Genomic DNA, 27,128 nt, shown 5'->3' with positions numbered 1-27,128 from the left:
GACCACACACTTAATTCTGTTCATTGTCTTTTAATGAGAGCAAAACAATGCCATACACAGGTGAAATGAGTCTAGCATCAAGTTTAGACTGCAATAAAGTGGACACTATGAATTAACATAAAGGTTGGAGAAAATTTACTGAAATGATCTTATTTTGGGGAATAAATAATTAATTACTGGATATGAGATGCAAAAAAGTTGAGTACTGAGACGAATTGTTAAGTACTATTTCCATTAGGAAGTCAAGATGATGTAAAATTAGGTTTATATAACAAAACAGAAAATGAAGTGCAAAATATTCATATATGATGAAGAAAAAAGTTAGCAAGAAAATAGATGGAATATACTTCCCTGTCATGAAAAACACAAAGTTAATCACTCAAACTGGTAAAAAGTCAAAAATAAAATGATTTTTTGTGTGTGAGTCCTATTATGACAGCATACTGACCAGGCGTGAGTGGAAGTACTGATTTGACCTCTATCCCTACAAGAAAGACTACAATTGTTAAATTTATATTGGGGCAAGCAGATGACTTTTCAGCGCTCTCATTAGTTCAACAAGCCCAAAGAATTTTTTTTAATGTTTTAGCTTGGGATAGCTGGATATTGTGAGATATTGGATGTTATCCTAATGTCTCATGACTGGGTAATGCATTTGATTGAAGAAGGAACAAAGCAATTGAAACAGGTCTTATATTAAGTACTCTGGTCATCTTGAATAAAGGCATTAAATGATCTTTGAGGTAGAGGTTTAGGCTGGGGACTACGACCATGCTGGCCAAACCAAACTCTACAAACCCTATCCTTTAAGCATTATCATTAGTGGTCTTCAGATATCTGACAAGTACATGCATAAACATGATACAATATAATTTATAAACCCTTTTTCTTTTTGGTTACCATTTTTTTTATACCACAGTTGTGACTTTTTCATTTCATTAAGTACTGACTATTTATAAACCACATTTACCTTGAAACACGTAAGACTCATACTATGTGTGCCATCACATACCATATATGCTGAAAATACACTTTAACATAGACTGTGATTTGCCATAAGTAAATGTACAGGCAGATCAGGGTCTATCTTGCTTGTTGGACTGATTAGTTGTAATAAATATCATAAATCCAGATCTTCTGGTGCATTATGCAATGGCAGCTATGGGTCTATGCAGTTTGTAGTAGGATCTGACTGATATGAGAGTATATATACTGTAATCCACTGGTAGATCAGGTTCTTTGTTATTTGGCACAAATAAATGTTGCAGCTGCCAGAGCTATTCCTAGTAATAAAATGTATTACAAGTTCATAACAGATAAGTAACAGTATTCTTTCTGTATAAGACCTGACCCTGATTTTCAAAATTGTTTTCAAAGCTTCTCCTCATTTTTTACAATATCTTGCTTATCATACTTATATTTGTGTCAACAGTACTGATGGAGGATACAATGCAAAACCATAATTTAATGTCAAAATCTGACAAATGGAAACTTTTATATTCTTGAACAAATTACTGAAGAATTCTTGAACTTTGAGGAAATAATTAACATTTCGTTAGAGTAAAAGTCCTTTAAGGAATATTCTAGATTTTATGACTGTGTTTTAATACTTGTGGTCTGCTGAATGCTCTGTGAAAAACTCACTGTTACCAAGCAATAAGATAAATATTAAAATGTCTCAATTTCAGAAAGAAATTTTGAGATGTTTACTGAAATGGGGACCAGGTGACCAACCAAGTAAATTAGTCAAAAATTAGCAGGTGGGCTTATCATCAAAGATTTCAATAGTAAATATCTGCTAACTTTTTATAAAAGTATTACTAAGGGTTATCATCAGGAATGGGCTCCTTACTGGCTAAATGTTGTATCATTCTCAAGGGTCTATCACCAAGAATGGGTTTCTCATTGGTTAAATATAGTACAATTTTCAAGGGCCAATAATTAAGAAATGGCTTCTCAATGGCTCAATATGGCATGAGTTTCAAGTGCTTATCATCAAGAATGGGCTTCTAATTGGCTAAATTTGGTTTTATTTTCAAGGGCCTAACATCAAGAATGGGCTTCTCATTGGTGAAATATAGTACAATTTCATGGGCTTATCATCAAGAATGGGCTTCTCATTGGTGAAATATAGTACAATTTCAAGGGCTTATCACCAAGAATGGGCTTCTCATTGACTAAATATAGTATGAGTTTCAAGTTGCAAAGTAAATTTAACACCTTGTACTGTTAACATTCTATCAATAGCAAGCCTTGAAATTTTCATAAATAAAGTTAAACAATGAATGATGATCATTCTAAATTAATTTCTAAAGTTGAAATAACTAATATAGGTGACTATATCAAGAGTACACATTATTCAAATGTGCATACACACAAAACATCTACTAATGCCTCTACAGTGAAAAATGTTAGATGAAAAAGCACAAGAATATTAATCATGATCCCATGTCCAGGTGATAAAGACAAAATGTTTTCTTTCCAGAAGGTCTTTTCAGATTACAAGGGTTAGTAAACAAATATGATCATAGCTTGTATAATGTGATATTTTTATGTGGTAATTATAACAAACAAAGCTGGAAAACCCTTTACCCCACAATGTAAACTTAGCAAAGTCAACAAAGACAAAAGCTGGTCAGGAATGAGGTAGGAACACGTAAAAGTGTGCAAATTTTGGGAAATAACTAAATTTAACAAATGAAATTAATAATGAAAACGTTTCTGTGTTTTTGTTTGAATTTTGTTGGTTTAAAAAATATTTCTAATATAGTATTCAGGTTATATTTGGACTAGGGGGGTTGTGCCAGTTTCCACATAGAACCACTTAATGCACAACTGATAATTTCAAACTGACATCATTACTGGCATTCAACCAATCAAACACCATTATACGATTCATTCAAGTAGGTAATTGACTCTTTTTATTCTTTTAGACCTTTGTCTTTGATAGTGAGTAAATTCCTTCCAGCCTACTATCTTTCTTTTAAAACTAAATATTTATAACCAATAACATGCTGAAATATATTCTCAGTTTCTTTTTTTTATAGAAATTATATCATGATGAAATTAGATTTGTAAGGCAAGATGAAGGATAAGGCCTGAGTAATCCAAACACTTGCACCTACCAGATATGGGTGCCAAGCCTGTTATAGCTCATTGTGTAAAAGTTATCAATTGTGACTTCTCCAGCCTATACAGCTGCCTTGGAATGAGTAGAATGAGCAGAGGTGAATAATAGCACAAAATTTACAGAATATTTCATCTCTGCAATTAACAAATATAATGCAAAAGATATAATGCATATGATTATGAACACATAACAATCATACAGTAGGTGGTTCTATGCTGCAGCTGGTGCAGACCTTCTTCTTTTCCTATCACATATCTTTATTTATCTGACATTTCAAAAGCCATTTCATATTTTGGGTAAAATATATGTGTTGTATCTTGTAGCATTTCATCAATAGGTACCAGTCCGGCATACTAAGGATAAGCCATTTCATATTTTGGGTGAAATATATGTGTGGTATCTTGTCATCAATGTCAAAAGAAATGAATCCTCAGGTAATTTCTTCTATTTTCACTTTACTCTTGCCCTGTTGAGCAACAAGCTCCAGCTTAAAACTACAGCAATGGACATAATACTGAAGGTATGTTGACATCAATGAATTTTAGTAGCCACACACTGAAACCCATGTTCAGAAAATCTTGAATGCTCAATAATTCTAACTTTATTATAATTAATGTTACAGGCTTTCAGACCTGAACTTTGAACTTGTGGGAGAGTTTTCAACTTAAAAATGTTCTGTAAATATGGGACCAGATTTTGCTTGGAAATCATTAAACTCTTGGTGTTCAATTTGAGCTTGAGATTTTATTTTGACCAATCACAAATAATATTTCATTTGAAATGTAATTTCTCACTGACTGAGAATGGAAATTCAATCTCAAGCTCTGAGATGATATTTGTAGTCACACAAATACTTTTTATGCTATGGACCTAGCCTAAATGTCGGAACACATGAAATTCCCTTAGTATGGAATGTAGGGTAAAATATTTTCTGAATCTAATGATTTACATATTTTTATATTAAATAATGGAAATCTAAATCTTCAATGGCAACAGACAGGAGTCTATATGTAGATTTCTCTACAGCAAAGCATGCTGGAACTCAGGATAATGGATGCATGAAGCAGACAAGAAATGGTGTACTGAGAATGTGGAGTAGAGATATGTAGCTCTCATGCTTTACCAAGATTTCTTGTTATGATGATAAGCTTTGTTTCCTCTGAAAAAAAGCCATGATTAAATTCTTGACAATAAATGACAATTATAAAAATGAAGTTCTCTGTAAACATATTTTCCAAACTGATGTTTTTACTCCAGTTTAATGATTAATTTACTTAATAACCTGTAGAGGTAAACATCACAACATTCTGAGGTAAATATTACCACAGCTTTCTTCATCAAATGCTTGAATTATGTGAATTCATTTTTATTCATCAGGATACTCTAAGGCACAAATTTAATGATCTAACAATGATCCATCTATGAAGACAGTATGACCCTTTTTTCTATCCAAAGTACATCAACAAGTTTTAGTACAATAAAGACCACTTTATGCATATCTTCAGGTTTTAGTACAATAGGACCCCTTTTCCCATCCAAAAGTATATCAACACGTTTTATTGGACCCCTTTTCCCATCCAAAAGTATACCAACACATTTTAGTATACTAGAGACCCCATTTACCATCCAAAGCATTGTACAGCAGGATCCCTGTTCCATTCCAAAGCAAATCAGCAAGCTATAGTATAACAGAACCCCTTTGATACTTTCCAAAACATATCAACAAGTTTTAATACAGTAGGACCCTTTTCTCATCCTATAACATAGCATCAATTTTGAATACCAATAAAAAATGACATTGTTTGCAAACCCCCGAAAGTTAGCAGCCATGAAAAGAAACCAAAAGTCAGCTGTAGATCTCAGTATCTGCAGGTGTGTTCACTTGACTGGCTTATCAATGTGGAAGACATGTTTAAATGCTATATGAATCTGAATAGGCATGCACCATAACTGCAATAAGCAGACATGCAAAGGTGCAGCCTGGCTTACAAAGAATATGCAAGCCAAAATGAAGAGAGTGCCATCTTAGCTTGCAAGAAGTTGATAGTTGCATACAATTCTAAAAATGTCTCTGGCTCAACTTATACAATGTGTATCATTATTAAAATTACAAAAAATTGATTTATATTTCCTGAAAAGAACATGTACATAAACTGAAAATGTTTCAATTCTTCTTTATCAAAGGGAGTCTTAATTATCCCATCTTAAGTTTGATTTCATTGCATGTTTATTCGTAATACTTGAACTTGTTGTTGTTATAGGGTTTAATGCCATTTTTCAGCACAAGATAGGCTATACATGGTGGCCAGTATTAATGGTGGAGGAAGAACCCAGGAAAACCCCGGAAGGAACCACCGACCCACGAGAAGCTACTGGCAAGCTTTCTCACATATCCACATTGGCCAAGCCCGAAACTTGAACCCACGCAGACAAACATGAGATGGCAGTGATCTGTGGCAGAGAGCACTTTAGAACACTCTGCCACTCGAGGCCCCAATTCTTGAACTATGATGAAAGAAATGCAAATGTACTGATACAAGATACAGACATGACAAGTTATTACTTTGTTAAAATATATATTTTATATTGACTAAAATACTTCTCCATTTGATTATCCAAAAGCAAAATATTTGATTGTTCCCTCTGTATAAATGAAAATATATGGAATAAAGAAACCATTCCAGCTCTTGAAGGGATTATATTACATTTTCTTGACAGCACTTTGAATTGATTGCATTTGGTTTGGTGCTTTACAGCACAGCAATACAAATATGTTATTGAGTTTATTTAATGCCCAAGTAAGTGGAGTAAAGTGCAATGTCAAGAACACATGATGGTATCTGAACCCAACTGATCCAAGGATTCGAACCCATGCCCACTCATTCAAGAGGTTAGCATGCTAACCATATGTGCCACTGCAGCTCCTGTCTCCATTAGTCACTTCTCATGACACAAGAGAAGGCACTGGGCCTATTCTACATCTCCAAGCCTGCAGGGGGAGCACACTTACATAGATGGAAAGACTGTTTCCAGTCTAAATTGAATTTCAAATGTACAAAGAACGGCGCCATGTTTTGGAACAACTGCTCATGTTAGCAGAGACTGTCAATGGGCTCATGGTTTCATTGGATTTAGTTGAGTTGGAGTTTACAATTGGGTATTGTTATCCATCAAATGCAACAGATTTTCAAAGTTTGTGTTTTGAATCATTAGTATTCTGGAATCACTGTCACCACTATTTATTTTCACCACCACGGAAACTTGTATTTTATTATATTTATCCTACCCAGATTGAATAAAAGAGAGGCAAATTCCTCATTTGGGAGCTTTTTATTATTTCTGAATGTATAAATCTGCTCAGTAATATCAGTAATTCATACATTATATTTTAAAATCAATTTATTTTGACTTATAAACTACTAAATGAACTTTAGACTAAAGCATATTCATTTTTACAAGTACATCTCTCCCTCAATAACTTGCAAACCTGCTAATAACGTGCAGTCAACCATGGATCCCTTTTTTTTCTAGAAAATATTTCCCCCAAAATTGGGCCCTTTTTGTTGAACGTGAAGAAAATTATGATCAAGAAACTTTGATATACATGTATTGCTCATTTTATCGTTGAAAATGGCAGTTAGTGCAGAGAAATCTGACTCAACATAATGAAATTCACAACCTTTAATAAGAAGCTATATGTTTTAAGTTTTCTATTACAAAAGAATTCTTAGTATATTGTAAATAACAATATTTAATTGACATTTTGATCCATGTAAAATAGCGTGAATTTAAAATTCCCAAATTGGCACTCAGAGGTTTGTTCAAGGATGAACAGAAATTTCACTATTACTTGCAATGAAATCATGGCATCAGTATTTTACAATTAGAACAATATTTTTTCTTCTTGAAAAATCGAGTTTCAACACTGATGGCAAATGTTTCATGAATTAAATATCTCAAGTTTTTGAAAAAAGGAAATCTTGTTTTGTTGTGAACCAGCAATAACATTCTAATGTATCCAAATACAAAATGTAGTGACATAATACATAATGTTTTCAGGGTTACATGCTATGTGTCTTTAAACCTCTTAATGTTTTAACAGTTTTTCAAAAGCTGGTCATCTTGAAAATAAAGGGTCATTTATACACAGAAGCAAATAAATTCATAGAAAAAGTATTTTGTTGATAATTATTCCCAGCATGAATATAAAACAAATATTAAACCATCTAACAGCAACCCCTCTTCTTCTCATTGCCTATGTCCAGCCAAGATGGCATTCAGATCTTAAATTTTCAGAGGTACCTCAGTAACTTGCAGCCTTGCTTAAACCAGGGTCTGTGTTTTTTAACCTTATTGTGTGCAGGTTATTAACGCAGAGGTGTACCATTTACCTTACGACTAAACAAAATCTGACTTTTATAATTACAACAAAGCACTCTCTAGCAATATTAAAAACTACCATATAAAATATTAAGACTGAAAAAATGTAGCCATTTTACTACGAAGTTTTAATAATAAATGCACAATCACCTTACTCTTTCATCACAATCAGCAAAGCAACAGCTCTACTAATCAGCACTGAAACTACTAAAATACTAATGTGTTTGAGAAATATATATACAGCATTAAGATAAAACTTCTTCACCATGAATTATAAGTTAAAGCAAATAGTTATCAAAATATCTACTGCCTTAAGCATGTAAAAAACCTATAAAAAATACAGTTATTTTTCCATTTATTTTGAAGAAGCAAACTATAAGCAAATATCTACAGTGAAACCACATTAATTCAGACATGTATGTTTCCAGACAGACTAACAAGAAATCAAGTGTAAGGAATCAATTAAAAGAATTAATGATGGAGAAAATTTGTTCCAGAAATATTTGCTCAGATAATGAGAAAATCTAATAATCAGAATTTAGATCAATGAGATTTCACTGTATACATATCTGGAAAGGTTCAAGGAAAACCTTATATTACCATCTGGATCTTCGGTCCTAATTTTCTTCTCAAATTCATCTCGTGAGAATCCTCTGTCAAGGAGAGCAGAGAACATCATGATGAATGAGGTCACTTCCTGTATCCCAGAAGTAACTTCATTCAGTCTAGCCACAGAAAGGCCAACATCTGTCAAGAGTGCTGTACTGCATTCATTCTGGATGAACTTGATTGTTGGTCCGAAAACATCTCGCACTAAGTCCTCTATGACCTTCATGCTACAATATGAGGAATTATATGGAATAAGTTATGCCAAGGAACAAGTTCCTCTATGACCATCATGTTACAGAATGAGTTATTCATATGGAATAATTAATATCAAGGCACAACATCCTCTATGACTTTCATGCTACAATATGGAATAAGTTATGCCAAGGCACAAGTTCCTCAATGACCATCATGTTACAGAATGAGTTATTCATATGGAATAATTAATATCAAGGCACAACATCCTCTATGACTTTCATGCTACAATATGGAATAAGTTATGCCAAGGCACAAGTTCCTCTATGACCATCATGTTACAGAATGAGTTATTTATATGGAATAATTAATATCAAGGCACAACATCCTCTCTGACTTTCATGCTACAATATGAGGGTCTATAATGAAATAATTAATTTCAAGGCACCAAGTCCACTACAACTTTCACAATGCAAAATGAAGATGGAATAATTAACATCTAGGTACCATGTCCTGTATCACCTTCATGCTACAATACAAGGATTTATATGGAATAATTAACATCTAGGTACCATGTCCTGTATCACCTTCATGCTACAATACAAGGATTTATATGGAATAATTAACATCTAGGTACCATGTCCTGTATCACCTTCATGCTACAATACAAGGATTTATATGGAATAATTAACATCTAGGTACCATATTCTGTATCACCTTCATGCTACAATACAAGGATTTATATAGAATAATTAACATCTAGGTACCATGTCCTGTATCACCTTCATGCTACAATACAAGGATTTATATGGAATAATTAACATCTAGGTACCATGTCCTGTATCACCTTCATGCTACAATACAAGGATTTATATGGAATAATTATTGTCAAGACAAATTAAGCAATGATAACAGAATACATTTTTTACTGTCTGGAAATATAAATCTATGCAGAATTTTACTAAAGCAGAAAAAGTTTGACTCAAAATGAGTGAACATAAACAGCTCTACTTCTCAATTTACATGGTTACCTCCAATAAAAAGAAATAAAGAATATTTTTTGCATCTACTGTTAACAGCTAATTTATCTTAATATAATTTTATGATGATGTTTGGCTATTGCAAATCATTTAAAAATGTGACAGCTATTTAGGTCATCATCAGACATATGATGGACATTGATCCTCTTTTGATTACAAGACTTTGACATTATTCACTGCTTCAATGCAGATAAGACACAGATGAAACATATAAATGAAATTGTATGATTGGTTCCTGACTGCATTACTGAACATTTTTATTTTGCCTACAATAAGCCCAAGTGTCCACCATGTCAATGGAAATTGTCTTAAAATAAGTCCCATGGCATAAACCATGTGAATTCTACCATGTACATTATAAAACAATGGAAGAGCTGGTTTACAACTGGTAAAGCTTCCCTCACAAACAAAAATTATTTAAAAATTATGTTGATGAAGGAAATAGGATTAGTATGGGCTTCTTGTAGGAGAATTATGGCAACCAATTTTATGTCTAGTTAGAGCAATATCTATTGATTTTGCTGTTCAGATTTCACAAAGAAATGTCAATGTCAATATTTTTGTTTAAATCCATCTTTCTAGAGTGCATCTGAAAAATTCTCTTTTAATCATATTAACTATAAGAGAGGTTAAAACAAACACTTGGTTATGATTGACTTACTTAAGAACAACTAACAGTATTTCACCCATGATAAGCACGGGGACTACTATTTTAATTTTGTGGAAAGTGATTGTGGGGGAGGACAAATCATTTAAAAGAGCTTTGTCAAAAAAGTTTGTTAAAATTTTGAAGAGTAGGGGATGGGTTTAGCATTAAATACATCATTTACAAATCTTAGTAATTTATGTCCAGAACTATGTAATCCTGGTTGTCACTGCATATCATCAAAATCAATATTAAATATGAAAATATTACCTATAATATTATACCTAAACTGTTCTTTTCCAGGACAGCATCACTTGATTAAGTGACACATCCCCACCCCACCCCACCACATACCCCCACCCCCTCATGTGACTTCACATTTGGAATGAAGTAGACATGCATTCTGTCAAAGGAAATCATACAACGGATGGCGATAAGCTCAGGTCACAAAAATGTTGTGAGAATCACTCTTCTAGTATTAGCACTCAAACTCTTCACTCTTCCAATACCAGGGGATTCTTCTCATCAAAGAATTCAAGAGACCCAAAACATCAGGAATTCAAGAGACCCAAAACATCAGGAAATTAACACTCAAACTCTTCACTCTTCAATACCAGGGGATTCTTCTCATCAAAGAATTCAAGAGACCCAAAACATCAGGAAATTAGCACTCAAACTCTTCATTCTTCCAATACCAGGGGATTCTTCTCCATAAAGAATTCAAGAGACCCAAAACATCAGGAAATTAACATTCAAATTCTTCACTCCAATACCAGGGGATTCTTCTCTTCAAAGAATTCAAGAGACCCAAAACATCAGGAAATTAACACTCAAACTCTTCACTCTTCAATACCAGGGGATTCTTCTCATCAAAGAATTCAAGAGACCCAAAACATCAGGAAATTAACACTCAAACTCTTCACTCTTCCAATACCAGGGGATTCTTCTCATCAAAGAATTCAAGAGACCCAAAACATCAGAAAATTAACACTCAAACTCTTCACTCTTCAATACCAGGGAATTCTTCTCATCAAAGAATTCAAGAGACCCAAAACATCAGGAAATTAACACTCAAACTCTTCACTCTTCAATACCTGGGGATTCTTCTCATCAAAGAATTCAAGAGACCCAAGCCATCAGGAAATTAGCACTCAAACTCTTCACTCTTCAATACCTGGGGATTCTTCTCATCAAAGAATTCAAGAGACCCAAAACATCAGGAAATTAACACTCAAACTCTTCACTCTTCAATACCAGGGGATTCTTCTCATCAAAGAATTCAAGAGACCCAAGCCATCAGGAAATTAGCACTCAAACTCTTCACTCTTCAATACCTGGGGATTCTTCTCATCAAAGAATTCAAGAGACCCAAAACATCAGGAAATTAACACTCAAACCCTTCACTCTTCAATACCTGGGGATTCTTCTCATCAAAGAATTCAAGAGACCCAAAACATTAGGAAATTAACACTCAAACCCTTCACTCTTCAATACCTGGGGATTCTTCTCATCAAAGAATTCAAGAGACCCAAACCATCAGGAAATTAGCACTCAAACTCTTCACTCTTCCAATACCCGGGGATTCTCCTTGTCAAAGAATTCAAGAGACCCAAAACATCAGGAAATTTCCATAAAACAAACACTGCTGATTGGTGACTCATTCATTAAATATGTCAGTGAGAGAGGTTTTAAACCTTGGGTCAAAATCATTACCTGAGATGGAAGTTAGTTGTATGCTTGATGTGATCGGAGAAACAGTCTTTTCTCAGTCTGATGACATTATCATCAGTGTTGAAGGAAATGATGTTAAGAACAACATTGGTGTGATTTGGATTTTTAACATAGCTTTAACAATTTTTCAGTTATATCGCTACAACATCTGCAGTGTGGCAGTTCATAGTGATGTCTAGCACTGGGGCATCATTCTGCAGACATGTAGCATGATGTCCCACCCAGTCACATTATCCTGACACCAGGCTGACCAGTCCTAACACTAACCTCTTAATGCTGGGCGCCAAGTGAGGCAGCTGTTAGTACCATTTTTATAAGTCTTTGGTATCACTCAGCTGGGGATCAAACCCATGACCTACCGCATCTGAGGCGGACGCTCTAACCACTAGGCCACCGGAGCGGTCTAATAATAACATTGAAATTGAACAAATTAAAGAGAATTTTTACCATATTCTGAATAAAATCAGCTTAGACAACCCAGCTTGTAAGGTATTCATTTCTACAATGTCTGGCTGGCTTGGTGCTGGAACACATCATGGCTAAGGACAGAACCTATTTAAATTGAAAGGGAGTTTCACACTTTCTGCGTGCAAAAAGTGATCATATTCCAATACTCAAAGGCAAAAACATTGATCAAAGATATGACAGGGACCAAGATAACACTTTCTGCAAACCAGACAAGCTAGTAGTGTTATAACTGCTTTGAACCTGGACATGACTTTGATGCATGCATACATACTGTAAAAATTCAGTGCCATAACTGTTTGAAATATGGACACAAAACCAATTAGCACTGTGTAATATTTCACCCAAGCAACAAGTGATTATGGCAATGAAAATAGTGCCTTGTTTATGATATATATTTTCTGTATTGTTTCATGAAAAACATTGGGAACTCTACTGGGTGATGATGCCCATGTTGTTTCCTTTGGGACCTCTGTTAAACATTTTATCTCTCAAATGGACAACGATGAAGGATGTTTTGAATGTGAAAGTACATTATGTATTTGTGAATGTTCTAACAAAGACTGCATACATGTTTTGCAAAGTGTTAAAAATGTCAGGCTGGAACTAAACTCTTTGTCTGACCCTCCTAGTAACACTGACTTTAAGGACATATTATATCTAGGAATTAAAGGAAAAGGTATACACACTGGTCATATAAATATACATCGTTTAAATAATAAGTTTGACCAACTGAATTTATTATTATCATCTAAGGTCAACAGTGTAAATATTCTGGGTCTATAAAAAAACAAACGTAAATGATAATCATGAAAATGACTTGATGTTTATTGATGATGATTGCACACTGATTAGACACAATAGAGGGTGGAGGTGGTGCTGTTTAGGTAAGCAATGGTTTATCCCTTGAAAGGAGAAATGCCCTGGAAACATGAAGCTAAAGCAATATGGATCCAGGTAAATCAATCAAATACAAAGCAATTCTGGTTGACTTTGTCTATAGGTCCCTTCTGAGAATAGTGGATGAAATGAGCATTTCAAAAATTAACTAGATAAAATAATTGATGACCAAAACGAGGTATATATAAGGTAACTTCAACAGGGATCAATCAGATTACCACAAATGGTTAAATTGACAGAAACTTTGGTCTAACCCAAATGGTGGACCAAGAAACACAAGAACTTGAGCGATCACTTCCCAATTTTCCTAACCAGGAAATCCACTTTTAAAGAAGCTGTAAAATTCAAAACTCAAAAAACCATAACATACAGGTCATTTAAGCATTATGACGAAGACAAATTTCTGAAGATCTCATTAATGTTTCTTGGTATACTGGATCTATGTTTGATGATGTGGATGATGCTCTTGATGTATGGAGCCAAGTTTTTATACAGGTGGTTGACAAACATATACCTTGATATATGGAGCCAAGTTTTTATACAGGTGGTTGACAAACATATACCTTGATATATGGACCCAAGTTTTTATACAGGTGGTTGACAAACATATACCTTGATGTATAGAGCCAAGTTTTTATACAGGTGGTTGACAAACATATACCTTGATGTATAGAGCCAAGTTTTTATACAGGTGGTTGACAAACATATACCTTGATATATGGACCCAAGTTTTTATACAGTCAGGTGATTGACAAACATATACCTAAATATATGGAGCCAAGTTTTTATACAGGTGGTTGACAAACATATACCTTGATGTATGGAGCCAAGTTTCTATACAGGTGGTTGACAAACATATACCTTGATATATGGAGCCAAGTTTTTATACAGTCAGGTGGTTGACAAACATATACCTAAATATATGGAGCCAAGTTTTTATACAGGTGGTTGACAAACATATACCTTGATGTATGGAGCCAAGTTTCTATACAGGTGGTTGACAAACATATACCTTGATATATGGACCCAAGTTTCTATACAGGTGGTTGACAATCATATACCTTGATATATGGAGCCAAGTTTTTATAGTCAGGTGGTTGACAAACATATACCTTGATATATGGAGTCAAGTTTTTATAGTCAGGTGGTTGACAAACATATACCTTGATATATGGAGCCAAGTTTTTATACAGGTGGTTGACAAACATATACCTTGATATATGGAGCCAAGTTTTTATACAGGGGGTTGACAAACATATACCTTGATGTATGGAGCCAAGTTTTTATACAGGTGGTAGACAATCATATACCTAGATATATGGAGCCAAGTATTTATACAGGTGGTTGACAAACATATACCTCTGAAAACTGGACTTCCAAACCAACTGGTTAACTCCTGACATTCGAGACACTATGAAAACCCATAATTATTTCAAATCTGTTGGTCAACAAGCACATTACAATACATGGAGAAATAAAGTAAACAAACTGATCAATGGGTTAAAGAAGATTTACTATTAGTCAGCTTCAGAAAATAATTGCAATAAGAAATATATGCGGAGAGATTTTAACAAACTAGGTGGCAGTAAATATCCAAAAGGTCATCAAAATCGAACATCTGTTGTTGAAATTGTCAGCATATATTCCTGAATAAAGGAACCCATTGTTAACTCCAATCATGATGAACTAAGAAATTTCTGTTCAGAAAAAGTATTAGCTGACACAACATTTTTGTCTCTGCATACCATATAAAAGTTTTAACTGCTTTCAAACTAATGAGATAACAACAACAAAAACCAAGCCTAGATAATATTGGACCATGTCTCCTGAGGGTTGCTGCAAATATATTAGCTGACAGCACAGCTTACCTATGTCATCTAAAGATATCCACCACAGTGTTTCCCCAGGCAGGGAAATTGACAAAAGTTACATTCACAAGATTGGCAGCAAGAAGACATCAATAACTACAGACCCATATTCATCTTACCAGCTCTGTCCAAACTAACTGAAAAATATGTTATTGGCAATCTTTTGATGTACCTTTAACATTTTAACTTAATTCATCAAAACCAGTCTGTGTTCAGAGAAAACCACTCCTGTGAGACAGCCTTTGACCCCATGACAGGTAGATCGATTCCTGCCATAAATCAAGGAAAACTGGTTGGATCCATGTTAGTTGATCTATGAAAAGCTTTTGACCTTGTTGATAATCATATTTTTATCAATAAATCGAACATTTTATCAATGTAACAAATCAATGATTGATTGGTTAATATCATATACAACAGCAAGCAAGCAGTGTCCAAATAAATGGCAGTTTTTCTAAAGAAGAACAATTGAATGTGGAGTACAAATTGATAAATTCTGGGCCCACTCCTCTTTCTCATTTTCATAAATGATCTGCCACTGAATATAGACAACTGTATTTCATCTATCAACTTGTATGCAGATGATGCCATTCTATCAGATTTCAAATAAGCTAAAATTAGACCTAGAGTTCTCCTTCAGACAGCCTTACTTAGAATAGATTCCTGGTGTAAATTAAAATGGCATGAATGTAAGCACAGACAAGACTAAAATACTTTTGACTACAACCAAACAAATGAGAGTAACATTGGAAAATGACAATTTGAATCTTATGTTGAATGAAATTTGCCTACAAATGGTTACCCATGACAAAGTCCTTGGGGTGATGGTTGACGACAATGTGCAGGGGAATGAACATATTGAAGTCATATATCATAAAGTCAATTTATGTCTGGTTATTTAGCAAGAATAGGACATAAAGATCAAATAAACATAGGTTAATATGATACAAAGGCTCTATGCACTCACACCTAGACTACAGTAATGTGAAATGGGAAAAAACTAATGACAAGAATATTTGCAAATTATTCCACATGCACAAAAGACTTGCAGACTCATCCTAGGCTAGATAATGCTAAAAGCATCCCAAATGCAATGAATAATATTAAAATGTAAACAGGAAGTGAACACATATTTTTGAGAAAGGCTATCCTTATGCACAAAGTTTCAAACAATATAGCTCCATTATACCTCAAAGAACTATTTCATTCCAGTAAACATGGCAACACTCCCAAATGAATTAATTTGATTTCAGCTAACCACTTTTCCATTCCAAAACCAAAAAAAGAACTCTTTAAGAAAAGTTTTCAATATTCAGAGCAACTAGTGTGGAACAAAATCCCAAAGAAAATTAGAGAAAGTACAAACATAAATGCATTTAAAAATAATCTAATTTAATAGATGAAAAGTGGATGATTTGAAAAATTAATTAGAACTTAAAGCATAAATTCTCAAATCTCCAATTCGTAGTCTCACTTTATTTGCATTGTATATACACAATGTATTTAGCTGAAGCGTACTATTACAAAATGACCACTCCGGTGGCCTAGTGGTTAGAGCATCTGCCTCAGATGTGGGAGGTCATGGGTTCAATCCCTGGCCGAGTCATACCAAAGACTTACAAAAATGGTACTAACAGCTGTCTTGCTTGGCGCTCAGCATTAAGAGGTTAGTGTTAGGAATGGTCGGCCTGGTGTCAGGATAATGTGACTGGGTGGGACATCATGCTACATGTCTGCGGCATGATGCCCCAGTGCTAGACATCACTATAAACTGCCACATTGCAGACATCGTAGCAATATAACTGAAAACTTGTTAAAGCTACGTTAAAAATCCAAATCATATCACATCACTATTACAAAATGTTCAGTTTATGTCCATATATATACATATCACTTATTATCAATGCCTTTTCATATTATCATTATTGTTATTATTATTGCAACTGGATGTAAATTTGCATGTAACAGAGGGCCACAAGGAGAATTACTAACATGCAACTAATTGTGTCACCCTCTTTAAAAAAAGTCATTATTATTATTATTATTATTATTAATTTCAATTGAAAATGCTTACAATACACAAAAAGACTCACCACGAGCCTGTGAAAATCCATTTACTCTTTGCTGTCTTGGCCCAGCACTCAAACAACCAGCTCCAGTGAACGGCATCAGAGCCGAAGTGTATGAGCTTACAGTGAGATAATATAGCTGGGGAGGAATTACTGATGTCAGCAGTCTCAAATAGCAGGGTTGTGCTCTCATCTGGACATAAGCAGATAGCAAAAATGTTTAAAAGGCTTTGTTACCACAAGACAATATAAATGGCACATGCATTTTTTGGCATCATTTTACAAAAACACTTAAAAGGTCCAAGTCCAGTGATATGCTATAAAAAATGTGAGCAAATTCTGCTGAGCAGTTTTTGAGAAGTTGTTTACAGGTTTTATTATTTCTAATAATGACCCCCATATATCACGGTGGAACAATGTAATTTGTACAAATGTGGCAGTTCTTAATGCCTGAAAGCCCTCAGCCAACTATGGTTTAATTCAGCTGAGTGAATGTCAACAAGAAAACATTTTTAAAAAAAAGATCAAGTCAAATTATTGCTATATTTTATAATGTATCAACATCATTTGAACAAAAATTCTAATTACAAGAATGCTGTCAAAAATTTGGTTAAATTCTGTTAATTTTTTTTATATAATTTAGTTACAGGATCTCTAGTTATGGCAAATTAGCACGGACTCCTGAGGTCTTCAAATTTCCTGTTCTTGACAATCTTACCAGGGAAATTCATATGTAAAGTCAAACCTTGGAATGGAATCCTCCCTCCATTTGCCATGGAGAGTTTTCTCTCCGAGTCCAGTAGAGTATTGAGACTTTCTGTCCAACCAGGGCTTAACACGCCATCAAGAACCAACCAGCGTAACAATATGGATGGCATTTCCTGTTTGCCTTTCTGCTTCTCCTTGAAGTTGGCCAGGTAACTCTTCACTGCCTCTGACATATAGGATGAGTCTCGCAGGATCTTTGGCAAGAGGCCTCCCTTCCACATTCCATCAGAAAATGTGCCAAGGAGCTGTCATGAATAAGAAAAATGTATTAACCAAATCAGTATAAGTTACTTCCAGCCTTTTCCTATCTCAAAGGAAGAAATTGTAGGGTATTTATTTTGCAACTTAAGAAACTTCAATAAATCTGTACTTCTAGGGAATTTATTTTTATATACTTCATTATAACAAGAGATTGCTGTATAAGTGTTACTGCCAAATCCTTTTTATGGTACTAATCTACAAAAAACTTTTGAAAATTAAACATACTTCTTGGATGGATAGAGCTGTTGGGTTGAGCCGTACAACATCAATCTTTGGATAAATGGCAAAGTCGACTGTTTTCTTAGATTCCATTTCATGTATGGCATCTTGGACTTTTGTGAGAAGGCTGGACATCCGCCTGAACTTCTTCCCACCTTTTGATTGCTGGAGCTTCGGTGCACCAAGCTTGCTCAGGAACTAAGAGGAAAAGAATGAAATATGTCATGTATACATGTATGCAACTGGTAAAGATAAATGTTTCCAATGATTCTTTTTAACTTGGTCACCAAATGTAAAGTCTGTAAATTCTTTATATTTTACATTTTAATAACACTACAGACAATATTTTTCTGAGGTGGCACAGAAATATATGCAATTTCTTATCACTAAGTGCAATTATCTATGATACATTGGTGCAGTAAATTATCATGTTTCATCAATGGTAAATATTTTTTAGAAGAATCACTGCAAATAATTCCTCCTTAAGATTTTCTTAAACTGTACAACATTTAAAATTTTGGTGGTCATGTGAATTGCAAACTTTTGCAATAGAGATATGTCAGAACAAGAATATAAAAACTCTATGCTGAGGAAGGATACAGCCAATGATTTAGAAATGTAACATGTATCCAAGAGAAAAGAGGGCCTAAACTAAATCCATTTTTAAATATATATTCCAAAATCACTGATAAGTTCAAGAGACAATGAAAAAATTATATTCAGTAAACTAAATATGTAACCCAGACCAAAACCTTAACTCAGACCCTTTAAATGTTACATAATTCCAACTATGCCCTAGGAAATAGGAGATTACATACACTATACCGAACTGACATCAAAGAGGGAGAAAGTTTATTGAAAAAAACATCAAAAGTAGATGATCTGACCTGTCCCAAAAAATGCCAGGAATTCGAGATATGATCATTTCTTCTTTTTAAATGCTATCTCTAATATTCTTGAGCAATACAATTTTCAAATAATCAGCTGTAGCAGCCCTATATCTGATGTAAGATCAGCACCGTAATCATTCAGGACAAACTAGACACCATTAAAATACTTTTGGTAAAAAAACCATTTCGATTTGACCATGCATTCAGTAGAATTAGTGACAAATTTCCAATATATTAATCGTGGCAGCCATATTTGAGGTCAGACTGGCACCAATTGCATTCAAGACCAACTAGACATTCTAATCAGTCTTATTGCAAAAACCTATGTCAATACAATTTTCTATTTACGAGAAGTAGCAATAAAAATATTTTGAAATGGCTGCAATGGTAGATATACAGGATGTCAAATCAGTAATATTTTCATGAAAACCCTATGTTAATATGACTTTCAATCCAGGAGGAACAGCAATAAGATTTTCAAGATGTCACAGTGGCCATAATGAATATCAGATCAGCACAATTTGTTTTGAAGACCAAATAGATATCACAAGACGTCTTCTGCTGAAAATTCTATGTTGATATGACCATCAAATCAGGTAGTGATAGAAGATTTTCAAGATGCCTGCTATGATAACCATATTGTCTGTCAGATGAAGACCATTTTCATTTAGGCCCAACAGGACATTAATATTTGCTCATTTTTGTCTCCTTTAACTTTACATTGTCAAAATCATCTAATATTTTATGACATTGCAGAACTTCATATTGCACTCATGTGCATAACACAAGTGCCCAATAGTGTATTACTTTGTAAACAAATCATGTACACTCATGTAGTAGACACTTTATGTTTTAGTTGATTAAATTTGTTTCTGAATGAACTAAAGCAGCTGTTTCATGGACTGCCACATACCAGATGCTTTGCAAATATTCTGCATTAACTTTGTTTATACAATGTTTCCCATTTCGGCTAGTGACAGCCACCAGATGGGCTATAAAATTGCTGGGGTCCCTGCAAATAGCATGCAAGTGACAAGACATAAACATGTCTTCTTTAGCTGGTAATAAGGATGGCAAAAAATATTCTTACCATTTTACATTCTGTACATTTTTAGTTCTTCAAAATCCAAATTACGTGAGCTATGTTATGGGTTCTAAAGCTTGATTATACATTTTGAAATTGTACTGTAATTTTGACTATATTCCAAGTGCAATTACATCCTCCTTAATGCACTCAAAATGAAGTAAACATTATATTCCATAGCATCTTTTTGATAATTATAATTGAAAGAGTTCGTATTTTTCCCACATTATGATCCCAAACATTCAATGACATAACAGAAACACACATGCAGATGGGTCAAGTCGCTGCTCCCTCACTGCACAAATCAGATGTTACTTCATGTAGAACTGACACAGATAAATTCAGTCCATAATCACGAAATTTAGTAGAATCGACAAAAATGCCAAAATCTATTCATTCCAGACCAAATGGAAAAGTTGTTGCAATGCAATTCACAATATGACTCTAAATGTCAATTTTAAATAGACCAAAACAACGAATTCTTTCAAAAGTGCTGTCAACTGTGTAACCAAGTTCAAATTTATCTGGGCAGAGTTATGTGCGCATTAATATTGTTGTTATGTACTGATGAATCTGCACTTGTGTATTTAGTTTAAAATACAGCATAAATTCAGTTACTTTGTTTCTTGTAGTTTTCTTTTTATAATTAAGCCTTAGGTAGAATAAGAAAATGAGCATATAATAAAAAGGTAACTGCATTTGTATATTGTATATGTAAGGTTGTGCAGTATATCTATCCAAAAACACTTGCTCATATTTTCCTATCCAAATGCAGTAACCTATAATTATAAGAAGTCTTTAAAGAACACCCAAAGTTGATATTATCATCCATTTGGTGAAGTAGTGATAACAAGATTTTCAAGCAGGCCACTGTGGTGGCCATATTGGATATCCAGGTGACATCATTTTCATTCAAGATCTATAAAGATCCTCTCTCTCTTTATGTTAGGATGTATAGATCTTAAGATGTATAAATAGTATGCCTTCTGGCATACATTGATACAATTGATGGGGTGCCCTCAAGAAATGCCTAAAAACAAACTACAAAAAGCAAAAAGCAGACTTCGACTATTAACATTTTATAATTAGATATTCATCATGAATCACGGAAACTGTCAGTGTATGATTACATGACATGTTGCTATGTGTCTTCCATACAGTATTGTATACATGTAATACACTATGATACGTGGTACATATTTTTAAGGGAAAAAACCCACCTTTGTTATTATATGTAGTCAAACAATCATTTAACTTGCAATTTTAACTTGCATTACAATTGTGTTTGAAAATAATGGATAAATCTTGTGTTGATTGCAAACCAAAATTAAGTTATAATCAAACAATGGATATAGTGTCTTGCCACCAAGCTAGACTGCAAGAATGCCAAGGCCATACAAACATTTACATTTAAGTGTAGAAAGAAACAAAATAAAGAACAAAAGTCTCTTAACGTAAACTCACATTCATTAAAAATCTTTTGTTTAAAGATGTTACATTCTGAAATCTGTCAGAAACAACTGCTCTGTTATATTTCTAGTTACCCCACCCCAACAGCACCAATCCATGCATGAAACATATTTATTAAAAAAATATCTTCATTTGTCACGAATACCTGTCTTTATTTTGACAAAGTACATAATTATAAAACATGATATGTACAAGTTTGTAAAAAGTTGCTGTCACCAAATTATTGTAAAATTTAGTAACTTCTATTTATCGATGTAGTAATGTAGCTGTTAATCACATTGACATAGAATGGAGAAAACCTTGCAAACTTATGGCTTCTGCATTTAAAAATATATAACAAAATTAAAATCTATGCTTTTTAGTAGATATATGGAAATATTCACTCATGAAGTGGAAATATTTTGTACTGTCTTACCACTTATGACAATAAGTGTCCACTTCATTCATAAAATATTTCTACTCATAAAATGTAGATATCACACACACACACACACACACACACACACACACACACACACACACACACATATATATATATATATATATATATATATATATATATATATATATATATATATATATATATAATCACTACCAAGATAAGAAGAGTTGTACATCTTCCCCAAAAGTGTATACTTACTTCATCCTCTAGCTTGACAAGGTCAGGCATGTTCATTTCCTAATGGAAAAGTGAAGTGAAGAGAAACGTGCTAATGTAATAGTGAAGCACTCAAGCTTTGTGTGAGAAAAAGAGGACAATATATCAGTTGAATGTACTCATCATTATGTAACTAAGTCTTGAATTTTTCCAGTGAAATAACAGTTGTTATCGTCTGTGTGGTTAAAAAATTATACATTTAAACAAACACAATGTGCAGTCCCATTGCCAAAAGCATTATTATTATTGTTATTACAAAAAAAATTCAGATCTGACACAAGTTATTCAGCACCATTGCTTTAAATTGTAAACCTTAATTATATATGTCTTATTAAAACTACTACAAATAAAATTATTGAAGATTACAGAGTTCAGCAAAAGTTCAACTTAATAATATGTCATTATGTATTTGATTTGATCAAGTCTCATACTATTTAACAACAGTCTCTTTCAGAATGGTCTGGAATAATATTAATGTTACAGTTCCCCCCACCCAGAATAGTGTGGGACAATATTAATGTCACAGTCTCCCCCCAGAATAGTCTGGGACAATATTAAAGTCAGTCTCCCAAAGAATAGTCTAGAATAATATTAAAGTCACAGTCTCCCCAAGATAAGTCTGGAATAATATTAAAGTCACAATCTCCCCAAGAATAGTCTGGAATAATATTAAAGTCACAGTCTCCCCCAGATAAGTCTGGGACAATATTAAAGTCACAGTCTCCCCAGAATAGTCTCGGACAATATTAAAGTCACAGTCTCCCCCAGAATAGTCTGGAATAATATTAAAGTCACAGTCTCCCCCAGAATAGTCTGGAACAATATTAAAGTCACAGTCTCCTCCAGAATAGTCTGGAATAATATTAAAGTCACAATCTCCCCAAGAATAGTCTGGAATAATATTAAAGTTACAGTCTCCCCCAGAATAGTCTAAAACATAATTAAAGTGATTTGTAACTACAAAATAAAAAAGATTTCAAGGTTTTATCTTATGGAAAGCAAGAAATTTTGATAAGGTCATGCAGTGCACAGACAGTTTCACAAAATAAAACATAAAACAAGTTGGTTTATAAGTGAAAAAACTGACTTTTAAAATTAATTTGTCACAAAATGTAAAAAAATATAAAAAAAGGAATTCAACAGCACAAAGTTATTTTCAGTGCAACCATAACATCCCAACTTTTACTTTATACAAGGACTGTGGTTAAAATGTCCTAGCAATCCAGACCACCACATGCAAAAGAAAATCAATAATATTATATTCTTCATAAAATGTGCCATAATACAGTGAAACCCTCCTAAACCAAAAACCTTTTGGGACCCACCAAAAATTTTGGTTTTCAGACATTTTCAGTTTGCACAGATGTGAAAAATTATGTCTTTTTCTAAGCACTTTTGTGATGAGAGAAAGAGTTTAGCAATTACAGGGAACTGAGACTGGAATGTTTTCCATCCAAGCTTGGCTAACCCAATGCCACACAAGATAATTCAGTTGTTTGTCAAATCTGCAGTCATTGCTGAAACAACACTTGTTTGCATCACTGTCATTTTCAAATTTATTCTTGTATAAAGAATTTTTTTCCTCCAGTTTCTTCAGCATTTTTTAAATAATCAACTCACCCTAAAAGTTGGCTCATTTTTATACTATGAAGACAACATATGTCGGCAGTAATTTGTATTGGTGTGCAAGTCAAGTTTAGTTTTAACTTCGTGTGCCCTTTCGACATTTTCTGTGTCTTTGTCTCACAGTGAAGCTTACCTCAGTACTTGCTAACTATGGTGATTCTGTCCCAGCATATATCAGCCAAATTATATTTCAAATTTGAAGCGAGTTTCAGTTTTATGTGGGGTTTTAGAGAAATAGAATTGAAATTTAGGATAAAATAATGTTTTCTTTGATCTTGAGGGGATTCCAATATAATGAGGATTCAGTTTTGAGGAGTTTCACTGTATATGATATCTCAAATCTGACTCAACATGTACATACAAATAGATACAGTCAATGCACATCAGTCAATACATATAATTTCTGTTAAGTCACATAACATACATGCCCCTTCTGTGTGGATCATTATTATTAACACAATCATAGATTTAGAGGATAATCAAGGAAACAACAGATCAAACTGTCAAGGGTGATTTTTATTTTCTTACCATATATCAAACTGAGCATGTCAAACATGTATCACCTTTATGTTACCAATTCTGAAAAATGTCTAATTCATACCTGTAACTTCTGCTTGCTTTGGAAAAGCATGTCACGATCAGTGCTCAGTTCATCTTTAGAATGATCTGGAGCAAACAGGAGGTAATTGAGTCGATTCAGTGCTCTGGCAAGAACACCAAGACATGTGGTTTTGGCACTCCCTGCTTGACCATACAAAATAACTCCCTGCTTTTGTTGGATAGTTGCATGCAATTGGAGAACCTTAAAAATGGGAATCAAAGCATAGTTTGGACTGTCAGATTTTAGAAGTTTAAACTTTATTTATTTCATGTCTATATCATGCTGAATAAAAGTTATGCAGAAAAAAAGGCAGAAGTACAAACTGTAAAATCTTCACAAAGAAAAACCCTTGTGAATAAATAAATAAATAAATATTTATATATTCCTGCAAGATAAAAGGTTAAGATAATTAAACAGTACTAAAGGTAGTAAAGGGATAAAGATAAAAAAGGTACAGTCCTTAAAATGTTTCAAAACTGTATTATGTGCAAACTGAATAGCCTATGCTGGATATGTCAGATGGCATTATGTGCAAACTGAATAGCCTATGCTGGATATGTCAGACTGCATTATATGCAAACTGAACAGCCTATGCTGGATATATCAGACTGCATTATATGCAAACTGAATAGCCTATGCTGGATATGTCAGACTGCATTATGTGCAAATTGAATAGCCTATGCTGGATATGTCTGACTGCATTATATGCAAACTGAATAGCCTATGCTGGATATGTCAGGCTGCATTATGTGAATAGCCTATGTTATCTATTCTTAGTGCCTTTAGTATTTTCAGTAATGATGGCAGAATGGCACCATTTGGATAAACTTCAAAGGTCTTAAGGCCTTTACTGTCAAATTTGATCAAATGCATTTCAGCAGTCTTTGAGAAGAAATCATGTAAAGGTCTAATCTGCTTTTAGTAATGTGTTTAGGGTTAGGATTAGATTAGTATCATTAGTATAAATTGAAAATCCTTCAGGACACACGGTACTAATTATATGGAAGAACTGTGAACCATTCTAGAAATGAGTGAAGAAATAATAGAGTATTTACAGGTTTGGTGGTCCATAATTGGTTAATAATGAAAATTAAAATTTTAGGAAAAATATCTTTTGAGAGCTTATCCTATATGTAATGTAAAAAAAATATTGACAAATTTCTACTGATGCAATTTTAGCATTTTTACAGGCTTGACTCAGGAGTACTCAATACTGAAAGTAGCACCTGATTCATTTGGTGCAGAATCAATAACACGTGTTTCATGCACATGTATGTAAACAAATTGCCGCGGGTCATATGGTGTTCTCCACACATAAGCTTGCACCAAGGTTAGATGTGCACAAAAAATTATAGCTGTCATTATCAGCACCCATAAATTTTAAGTTATTGAATTCTGAATATGATAGTGTTTCCATATGTTTACCATTGGAGTGGAATTAGTACCGTGAGTTCTTCATGCCAGGATGCTCACTGTCTGCCATATTTGGTAAGAACTGTACAGTAGTTTTAAAAATTCTAAAATAGCAAATGTTGATGGAAACACAATCCATGATGGACACATGGCCTTAAGGACCAGAGAGTTACAACAAATTTAAAACAGGATTTTATTACAGTGAGATATGCCTGAAACTTTACTAACCTTCTCCATGGTCTGTGAAGTCTCCTTCAAGTTGTCTTCATTCAGCTGGTCCCTAATGGCAGTCATTAGTCGACTGTCTTGCTGTAACAACCCGTTACCTGAACCAGCAATGGCATTACCCTTGCCTGAAAACACTTCACGGAGGACAGTCAAGAAGGTCAACCTGTCATCCTCATTTTCAGTGTTGGAGTACATGACATCAATGATAGCCTGTACAATGCTCTCTTCCTCAAGGCTCTTTTGGTCCATTGCCATGAGTGGTGACATCTCAGCCTCTTCTTCAATTTTAGCCTCTGAAACAAGAACCATGTTTTCAGAAATATGTGATAGGCCTCTGAGCTGACCTTCTAATATATCAAAGGGTAAAACTCCATGTCCCCATGGCCCCAACAAGGGGGATAACCCAAGATCAGGAATGCCATAGAAAAGGAAATATATGATGCTGTCATATATTCCAAACTAGGTGTAAAAACTGGATGTAAAGAAATGAAAAAGCTATAACCAAAAATGTGTATACAGTAATACCTCGTGCATTCACGAATTCACAGATTCGCGAACTTTTCATTGGTACCCTCTACGTACATGTTTTCTTTATTTTATTGAATTGTACCTTCGTTATATGACTTCTGTGACATATGAAGTTTACCTAGTTTACCTTCCTGACAATGACAAAGAACACGTCAGTCATTAAGTTTACAGTCCCATTCTTTACTTGGTTTTACCTTACTGTGAGTGCAAAAGAAAACAGCAGCCAATGAATTAGTATAGGGGTAATATTATTATACATGTACCGTACTGTAAATGCGCTAGTGTGGCAAATACCCATTAGGCGATACTGTACTCTATTTTTACGTCAACCATTTATTTCTCTTTTTAAGGG

At 33.9% G+C, this 27,128-nt stretch overlaps 1 protein-coding gene across 3 annotated transcripts in view; it reads right to left on the bottom strand.

The window, feature by feature from the left end:
* LOC149779382 (dynein heavy chain domain-containing protein 1-like) overlaps window positions 1-27,128 on the bottom strand; it is a 457,419-nt gene that overhangs the window by 266,649 nt on the left and 163,642 nt on the right. For all 3 annotated transcript variants that reach the window (XM_089940014.1, XM_089940015.1, XM_089940016.1), the window contains exons 45-52: window positions 26,249-26,541; window positions 24,608-24,808; window positions 22,363-22,401; window positions 18,285-18,476; window positions 17,776-18,043; window positions 17,055-17,223; window positions 8,111-8,346; window positions 4,254-4,289 (exon numbers count right to left, since the gene is read on the bottom strand). In XM_089940014.1, the coding sequence (XP_089796140.1) occupies window positions 4,254-4,289; window positions 8,111-8,346; window positions 17,055-17,223; window positions 17,776-18,043; window positions 18,285-18,476; window positions 22,363-22,401; window positions 24,608-24,808; window positions 26,249-26,541 (1,434 nt within the window). The remainder of the gene's footprint in view (window positions 1-4,253; window positions 4,290-8,110; window positions 8,347-17,054; window positions 17,224-17,775; window positions 18,044-18,284; window positions 18,477-22,362; window positions 22,402-24,607; window positions 24,809-26,248; window positions 26,542-27,128) is intronic.

This window comes from Sinohyriopsis cumingii, chromosome 17 (genome assembly GCF_028554795.1).
Source record: "Sinohyriopsis cumingii isolate HCF-2022 chromosome 17, ASM2855479v2, whole genome shotgun sequence".
NCBI lineage: Eukaryota > Metazoa > Mollusca > Bivalvia > Unionida > Unionidae > Sinohyriopsis > Sinohyriopsis cumingii.
The sequence above is the reverse complement of the archived record's forward strand: the minus strand, read 5'-3'. Positions and strand labels throughout refer to the sequence as shown.